The sequence below is a fragment of the Fukomys damarensis genome, unplaced genomic scaffold (genome assembly GCF_012274545.1).
Source record: "Fukomys damarensis isolate Sample0158 unplaced genomic scaffold, DMR_v1.0_HiC HiC_scaffold_21, whole genome shotgun sequence".
Classification (NCBI taxonomy): domain Eukaryota; kingdom Metazoa; phylum Chordata; class Mammalia; order Rodentia; family Bathyergidae; genus Fukomys; species Fukomys damarensis.
The window spans coordinates 19,953,418-19,962,534 of NW_022900933.1; the positions used below are offsets into that span (position 1 = coordinate 19,953,418).

Sequence of the window (9,117 nt, forward strand, 5' to 3'; positions counted from 1 at the left end):
ATATATATATATATATGTACATACAATGGGTTACTGTTCAGCATTGGGAAGGAGAGGAATTCTGATGTGTTACAAGAATGGAACTTGAGGACTTTGGCACAGTGTAAAAGGAGCCAATCACAAAAGGACGAATGACGGAATGATTTTACTTTTGTGGAGTACCTAGAGTAGTAAAATTCACGGAGAAAGAAAGTGGAGCAGTGGCTGCCAGGGGACTAGGCAGACGGGGACAAGGATTGTTCAGTAGGGATAGAGAAGGAGTTCTGGATGTCGATGGTGATGATAGTTGCACAGCCCTCTGAATACGCATAGTACCACCAACCTGCATTTGCAGTGGTTAGGGCTGGGAGTGTGGCTTTGAGGTAGAGCACTTGCCTAACTAGCACGGGGCACTAGGTCAGCACAGCCATACAAAGAAAACAAAAACAAAGACAACGACAACAGCAACAAAGAAAAGATTAAGATAGTAAATTTTATGGTATGCATACTTTACTACAATATTTTTTTGTTAATTAAGGAAAATAATAGCAATGAGGACACCACCACCATCCTAGGACTCTGACTCCCACACACTGTAACAGTGTCCCCTGAAGAGAAACTATAGAGCATCTCCTCTTCCAGGGCTCTTTTTGGTACTCAGTTACACAGTTTGCAAAACTGACTTCCACAGAAGCCCCCCTGCTTCTCCGAAATCATTCTTCCAGTTGGCACACACTGATGACTTAGGGTCTTTCTAAAGCAGGAGTTCTTGGAAAGAGAGAAGATTCTCTCATTAAGGAAATCACTAGGGCCAGGTAATGCTGTAATTATGAACTTCAACATCAATCAGTACTTCCTTTTTGCATACATTTGACTCGACTCCATCCATCCGATCCTCACATCAGTCCTAGGTGAGTAGATTTGCCCAGTTTACAGATGGGGAAATTAGGGTTCATTAACATAGGAGCACAGGTGTGGAAGAATCAGGATCTTTTTCATCCACATCTACCTGACTCCAGACCATGCCGCTTGACCCCATGTACTCTGCAGGAAGCCGGGAAACAGCAGATACCCTGGTCCAGGGTATTCCCACTATAGGGGTCAATGGACTCCTTCCCATCCTACAATGTACTCCTCTCTGGCCTAGATGATGATGATGCCACATCCTCTCCTCTAGGTCAACTTCTGTGATTTCTGGATCTCTGAGCTGCAGGTGTGTGTTCCTCCTCTCTGATGGGTCATGCCAGAATCTGGGCAGAACAGCATCCATCTATTTACCTAGGAAATTGCATAGGAAGCCTGTTCTCTAGCAGTGCTGGTCAGCTATGAGGACTTTCCCCAAGCTCTGGCCCGGCTGGGTGGGAGACTATTGCAGGTGCCAACCTAACAGCCTAAGTCTGGGGAGTATTATCTAGCTGGAGATGTCTTTTGTTTGAAGGTTTAAACAGGTCAATAAAAGCTCAACTCGTTACTTGCGGTTAACCAGGGATGTGTCAGCAAGCCAGGATAGGAACTAATAATCTCGTAAGTGTTTCTTGAATGTTTACAACGTGCCTGGCATTGTGCAAGGTACTTCACATGGATATCTCATTTGATTCTCACAGCAGTCATATGAATTAGGAACCATCAGTTCTGATATAATGCTTTATTTTGAAAATGCTAATTTGTACCAAGGCGATTGATATATTAGGGAACAGTTTTAGCATAATAATTGTGCTTACGCTTTGTGCATGAGAAGGAGTAGGTAAGGGCAGAAAACTGCAGGCAGCTATGTAGGAGTACCGCAAACACACATACACCTCACACCTGGACCAGCTACTTCAATCACCATGTGTGTTATGAGTCCCAACCCATACCTGGTGTGACAACTTTCTATCTAATACCATAGGTGACCCTCCTACTTCACAGAAATCCAAAAGTCTTCATTTCTACAAGCAAAGTTCAAGTTTTTTAAAAAAAAGTACCATGTTTATTTACTATTTATGTATTTCTTAGGTACCTAATATGTATGGATCTGGTTGTACAACCCATACGGTGTGACAACTTTCTATCTAATACCATAGGTGACCCTCCTACTTCACAGAAATCCAAAAGTCTTCATTTCTACAAGCAAAGTTCAAGTTTTTTAAAAAAAAGTACCATGTTTATTTACTATTTATGTATTTCTTAGGTACCTAATATGTATGGATCTGGTTGTGGGCTGGGCGTGGTAGTGTATCCCCGTAATCCCAGCACTGTAGGAGGCTGAAGCAGGAGAATTACAACAAGTTCAAGACCTCACCTGGGCAATTTAGCAACTCAGTGAGACCTTGCCTGATAAACAACAACAACAACAACAACAACATCCTGAATCCCCCCCCAAAAGTCCCTGGTTCTTGTCTTTTACTGTGTGTCGCTGGTAAAGTTTTAGGGTGTTGTTTCCCAGCCTCATTTTTCCTGTGAGCTCTGTGGGTTTTGCTGTGTAACTTTGCCTGGGAAAGTGACTGCAGAACACAGAGACGCTTCTAGAAGAACTTGCTCTCCTACCACAGTCTCCATGTGGTACAAGAGGGACGTGAAGCCATAAAATTAGCCAAAATATATTTTTTGTAACAAGCAGCAAAACCAGGATTCAAACCTTATCTTTATGTCCGTACTTGAAAACTCTCAAGCATTAAAAAAAATGCTGCCCCTTCTTGTATTGGGCAACGAGCAGAGGATCACTTCTTTTGTCAGTCAAGCTCTTGTTCCCCTGGCACATCTGTGACTGGTATGAGGGTGCATAGTAATGACCTGGGCCCTGGCCCACAGCAGTGTTTTCCTCTTGCCTTCCTGGATTTCTTCCTGCACCCTGTACTGCTGCTGTCCTCCCAGGCTGGCAACCACCTGGTCCAGCCACTCCCTGCTGCTCATTTTACAATCTGGAGTTACTGGCATTGAAAAACAAAAGCACACAGCTCCCGGGCTGGGACCTCCCTGGAGTCACTCAGTTATAGATACAAAGGCAGATAAATGGGCTCTCATGCCTGGGATAAAGCTAACAGGACTGGCCTTTTGTGAGGCCGGCTCTTCGGCTGTGTTTGAAGAGCTCAGACACCCAGTCAGAAAGAGGCCCAACAGGCAGGAGCGCAGCCTCTCCACTGCTGGAAGTTTGCTTTAGCTCTTAACTTGAAGGAAGCGGAAGTGTGTGCTCTTGGATCAGGGAGAGCCCATGCTCCCTCTCTCTGGAGGCAGGAAAAGACAGGCTACTGGGGAGCCACAGTCTAGAGTGTTTTTCTTCTCTAATGTTGTGACCCAGTGAAATCCTCAGCAGAAGGTCTGCCCTGACATCTGAGGGCTTGAGCAGGAGGAAGCCCAGCACCATGAAAGCCAATGCACACATTTGTGGGGACAAATCAGTCTGCAGAAGCCACATCTCCTGCAGACAGCTTCACGTTGGCCACTTCTTGATGCCAGAACGCGCACACATTGTGGATTGGTCTGCTTTGGGGAAACAGATCCAGGAAGGAGGCCCTCGTGGATTTGGGCAATATCAGGCAAGGAATTCTGAGCGCCAGGGTTGGGGCAGGTCCTGCAGGCTCCAATTGGGGGAGTTTATTTGCCCCTGTGGACTCTCCATTCCTGGGCTTGAAGGCGCCTGCAGAAGGAACAGAGGGCTTTCTAGGGCAGTGGCAGTGCTTGTCAGGCACGTCTGACCCCTGTCCTCTCTCTGGGTAATACCTTTTCCCACATTTGTGAGATGCCCAATGTTCTTATCCCTTATTTGAAGCTGGATGAATGGGTCGGCTGCTTTCTGTCTTGTTTTGTGCTTTTATTCAGAAATACAGCTTGGCCCTTATCTGAGAGGTATTAAAAATGGCGGAGCATCCTCTCTAGGTCTTAGTTTCCTTATCTGTGAAATGGTATGAGTAATGTTCCTATAAGGATTGTGGTGAGGAGTAAACAAAACATTGTATATAAAGCATCTGGCACAGTACCCATCATACAGAAATGAGAATATGAGTTTTATGATGACCAGTGTTGCTTTTACTCCATTTTCTTCTCACATCTGTCTTCTCCTTGGGATGATGCTGCCAGCAGGGTAACAGAGAGGAATCCACAGATGGATTTCCAGGATTCAGGCTCTGGCTTTCTGGGCTCTATAATTTTCGCCAGTTACCTAAGCTTTCTGTGCCTCAACTTCCTTTCCTGTAAAATGGGTATGATAATAGCTCCTACCTCATACGATTGTTGTTGAGACTCAGAACAGTGCCTCGCACACAGAAAGACCTCAGTCAGTGTTTAATTGCCTGTGTGTAGGTAAGGACACAGGTTTTGTAAAAAGTCACCAAAAACCCTTTTGCTGCCATGCAGCAAGGAAGCCAGACCTGGGGCTCAGCCATGGGTGTTTCTGGCTTCTTTTCTTTGGGCACCCATTTCTGAGACTGGCATCCCCAGAGCTCCCTCCGCCTGTTGCTGCGACTGTTATACAGCTGGACTGTGTGTATGGCCAGTGGCACTGGGCCCCAGGACTGGCTAGGGGAAACATCCATGTAAATGTGTGCAGCAGTTTTTGCAGTCAACAGACGTAGGGGGCAAATCGCAGAAGAAAAGGCTGTTGACAACCAGGTAAGACTGATCTGGGAGCGGTGGCATCCTACCGGTGCCAGCGGTAACTCAGCTACCTCCTGCAGTTTTATTTTCTCACACTGCTGGGCCTGTAGTTTTCCAGAGCTCCACTGCATTTAAATCTATAGTCTATTTTCTCTCCTAGAAAATAGGTCAGACTCGAGGCAGAGTTCACCAGGTGGGGTCCCCAAAGGTTTGGGGGGACTGTCCCCTGGGAGGCTGGCTGTGCAGCCCTTGCCATGCTTCCCAAAGTGTCTCCCAGGATGCGGGGGCACTGAAGGGGAAGGTGGGGGGATCTTGCCTCAGGAGATGATCCAGTTGAAATGGAGGGTAAGGTGAGGGGCTCCCTTGGCTGAGCTAGTGTCTGCAAGTGCAATAACCCTGGGCAGAGGGTCCTTTCTTTTCCCCTGTGGTTAGAAGAACCAACTGCAGCCACGTGTACTGTTTGAAGTTGAACTTGAAAATAACCATGCTGAGTGCGTGCATTTGTGGCTGAAGTTACTGTTGAATTTATGGTGAGTATTTGTGGGTACTGAGTGGAGGTAGAAATGTCCTCATGGACTTCTCCCTTGGTTGTGGTGCTGAAGAGAGTGGGTAAAGGGTGGTGGTGAGCTCCAAAGCTTTCCTTTCTTGTGCCCGCCACCCCCTGCCTGGTTGGAATGCAGCAGTTCCAAGGGAAGGGGTTCACAAGAGTGCTTGTCATAAGATTTGTTTTCCCTTGGGTGTGTATATCACGAGCATCTGGAACCTGCCGAATGTGTGAGTGACAGGGCTAGGAGAATGATAGAGGAAGGTACTGGGTGGTGGGAGCCAGCCCTTGACCCGCCTATGCTAGCAGAAATAACTGAACAGTGTTTGCACTTGCTATTCTCCCACCTGAGCATCTTGGTCAGGTGCACGGCAGGCTCACCTTCCTCGGAGATCAGCTCAAATATTACTGCCTCCCAAAGTGCTTCTTTAACGGTCTTTCTTGCATAGGGATCCTCTGTGGTGACTGATCCCGCTTCTCCTTTCTTCACAGCACTAATCACTATTTGACTCTGTATAGCTATGAGCTCATTGTTAATATCTTCCGTTAATACCCATGAGTACCATCTGCCTCATTCATTGCTTGTATCCTCAATGTTTAAATCAAGGTCTGGCCTATAATTGGCACTCAGTCGATAAGTATTGAATGGTGAATGGAGTGTCTCCAATGATACAGTTCACCGAGATAGATACTGTTCAGATCTTCGTTTACACATGAGAGGAATGAGGCTCAGAGAAGCAGAGGCACTTGCCTGTGGACAGAGAGCAGAGTGGGATTCGGCTGTAGGTGTGCCGTCATTATATATGAAACAATCCCGTTTGCTTCTGTGTTTGCCTCATTCTCTGGTGGGTTGTCCCTGTATGTTAACAAAGATGGAATCTGGCAGCCCCAGAGGGAAGGGAGCACCTCATTTTCTGGGAATTTTCTTAAAATTCCCTGGGAAGATTGGTTTGGCTTGGGTCACACACACGTCTGTTCTTGGGACAATTAAATTATGATAGTAATGTATCATATTAATATATCATCATATTATATTGATTATATCATCGAGACAATTATAGAATATTTCTATGACCTGGCTTGCGTTACATGATTACCCTTGGAGCTAAGGTGGGAGTGGAGCTCACCTTTCCCAGCTACACGCATTAAGGGTAGGAAAGAGGCTCCTTGGAAGACAGCTGGGATTGTCAGAGGAAGAGAACAGAATTCTGGAGACAGTAGGGCAGATGGGTACTGCCAGGTTTCTCGTCTCTACCTCTCGACAGCCCTCCTCCTCTCACTGCCCTGCCGTTGACATTTCATTCTGTCAGTCGGAATTGAGTCTAGAAATTCAGGTCACTCCCTGCTTCTTGGGCCGGGGGCCAGGTGATACTGTGTCTCTATTCCTAAACTTGGAATAATGCTTAGAACTGCCTTCAGTCACTGCCACAGCCAGGCCCTGAGCTCTGACCTTGATCCCTAGTAAAGGGGTTTTCCAAGTCATGTTGTTGCCCCTTTGGGACATGAGCAGATTTGGTGTTTTGGTGCATAGTATTAGAATTGTGCCTACCTATGGCTTGAGGAGTGAAATGAAATTTGTTTTGACCTTTGCTCCCCCAAAACTCCTTAGTCCTTCCACTCTCCACCCCTCCCACTGCACACTGCAGATGGTGGAGCGGAGAGAGAGCTAGAGCACTCATCCACATTCATAAGAGGAAGAGTTGAACCCAAATCCTTGGCTTGGTGTTTCCAGGGAGCCATCTGGTCAATATTTTTGGTGCTTCTGAATGTGGTAATTCAGACCAATAAGAATCAGAGCCACTAACGTTTATGCAATGTTTGCCATGTGCTAAGTGCCTTCTAAGCATTTAATCTCACTTAATTCTCTTAACACCCCCATGAGGGAGGCTCTTTTTATTCCCATTTTGTAGCTGAGGAAAAAGACTTAGAATTCAGTGATGGGCCTTAGGCCACGGAGCTAGCTGGGATCTGAACTCAGACCTGTCTGTCTCCAAGTGTAAGATCATAACCACACTGCCAGAATGGGCAACATACCAGTCCCTAAAGACTTTTGGGGTTCTGAGGGATCCCGTCTCCCTGAGTCTTGGTGCTCTCAAAGAGTATGTTTGTAAAAGCAACAGCTTGATATTCCTACCACAGAACACCCCATGTAAATAGTTTGATATCCTGTTTAATTAAGGAGTATTTTAACGACCACTATTCTGGGCAAGCCATCAGTCACAGTTAATGGCCCTGCTTAGTTATTTATGCTGCATGTTTTCCTTCCCATCTCTTCTGTTTCTCTCTTTTCTTCCTCCTCCTGCCACTCCACCTCTACATCTAACTCACCAGAAAACTTGAAAGGGGCTGTGGCTGGGGAGTGATTCAGAGCTTCTCTAGTTGTCTCTGCGAGCAGATGTATAGATAGAGAATCCAGGGCATGGGCCAGGCAAACTCTCACTTGTTGCTAGGAGTGTGCCCAGCTCAATCTGCTCAGATCCTGGATGTTCCTGGGGCAAGAGTCCTACGGACTCTGTGGAGCTTTACAAATCTGATTTCAGATGTTTCATTGTTGGCACCAAGTGCATTACCTTGTACAGGCAGAAGATTAAAGACACAGAGGATAAACCATGACTACACATGGGGCAGCGGGGAAACTCTCTGCCAGCTTCCCTGTGGCTTCTGGATGCTCTCTATAATCTGCAAGCTGAACTAGGTCCCATGTGTCCTTGGTGGGCATAGGCTTCAGTTGAACATGTGTGCAACTGAGTGGGATTCAAGAGCTCTCAGATCACTTTTTAGGCTCCGTTTCTGAACCAACTGTGTGAACTTGGGCAAGTCTCTCAACTTCCTGTACTCTCTATCTTAACAAACAAACAAAAAAATAAACTAGATAGTCAGTGTCAGTGACTGTCCCAGTTCTTTTAAGTGAGTCCACCCAGGACTGGACTGTCATTGCTTCCTGAAAGCTCTTCACCCTCTCCTCAGTAGCTGCTGTCAGGCCAGGTCGGGGTCTTTAACGATGCCTTGGGCTGGCTGCTCTTTGGTTCCCCGGCACAATTCTGTTTCACGCTGGAGGGTTGGGAAGGGGAGGAAAACTATGTTATTCGTAGAAATGGTAGGCGTGAACTGGTCTTCATGTTTTAACAGTTCATTGGCTTAATTCTAATGTCAACCTTTCCAGGGAGGAATGTTTATTTGTAGTTGTTACAGGTGATTTCAAGTAGCAAGACTTGTCAACAGTAATGGAGAGAAGGGTAGGAAATATTAAGCAGGGAGGCAGAACTTCAGTTGGTATGGTAGATGCTTTACTTACACACAGTCTCACACACATGCTGCTGTCTGCGATGAAGAATGGTCACTGGGATGCAGGAGAGGGAAGGAAGCATAAATGTTTTGTGTCCTATGTTTTGAATAATGCTACAGTTTGCTCTTCATTCTTCTGCCCTTTTCTTTTTGTTCCTCAAGGGAGTGGTTTATTAATTTTTCTATTTGCTGGGCAACCTTGCTTGACTTCACGTCCAGTGTTTGGTATGTGGGGAACAGGAGGATCTGCTTGGGTGTTGGTATGCAGAAATCAACCAGAATATTTTAACCAATATTCTTGCAGGACGCTGGTTTGCCTGGCTCTTTGGAGCCCTATCTGATTCCAGGGTGATGTCTCTCCGGACAGATGGGAAGCTGACCTTTCTGTTACATGCACAGTGCAAAGGGAGCTCGGCTCCTCAGCTTGCATGGGTGGTTTTGGGTGAAGGTAGAACTAAGTGCTCGGCAGCTGAGCACCTTTGGGGCCTTGCATGAACCTGACGGTCATGCAAGGGCACAGTGCATTGTGTGTGCGTGCTGCTAACGCTCTTCTTCCTTTCTCTCCCCTTCTCTCTCCTCCCCCTTTTCCTTTTCCTTGAAAATGCTGCCACAGATGTCAGTCAAGGTCCAGGTGAGTCTTTGTATTTGCACAGCTGCTGTGGGAACTTTCCCCTCTGCTAGATTGTGCATGGTTTGACTCTGATCCCCCGTTTTTTTTTTTTTTTTTTTTTTTTTTT

At 46.4% G+C, this 9,117-nt stretch overlaps 1 protein-coding gene across 30 annotated transcripts in view; it reads left to right on the forward strand.

The window, feature by feature from the left end:
- Nrxn3 (neurexin 3) overlaps window positions 1–9,117 on the forward strand; it is a 1,525,607-nt gene that overhangs the window by 89,520 nt on the left and 1,426,970 nt on the right. For 27 of the 30 annotated variants that reach the window (XR_004518320.1, XR_004518321.1, XM_033766713.1 and 24 more), the window contains exon 3: window positions 8,994–9,011. The exons of the other annotated variants lie outside the window; for them this stretch is intronic. Coding sequence is in view for 25 of the 27 variants with exons in the window: in XM_033766713.1 (XP_033622604.1) it covers window positions 8,994–9,011 (18 nt within the window). In the remaining 2 variants the exon portion in view is untranslated. The remainder of the gene's footprint in view (window positions 1–8,993; window positions 9,012–9,117) is intronic. 30 annotated transcript variants of the gene reach the window in all.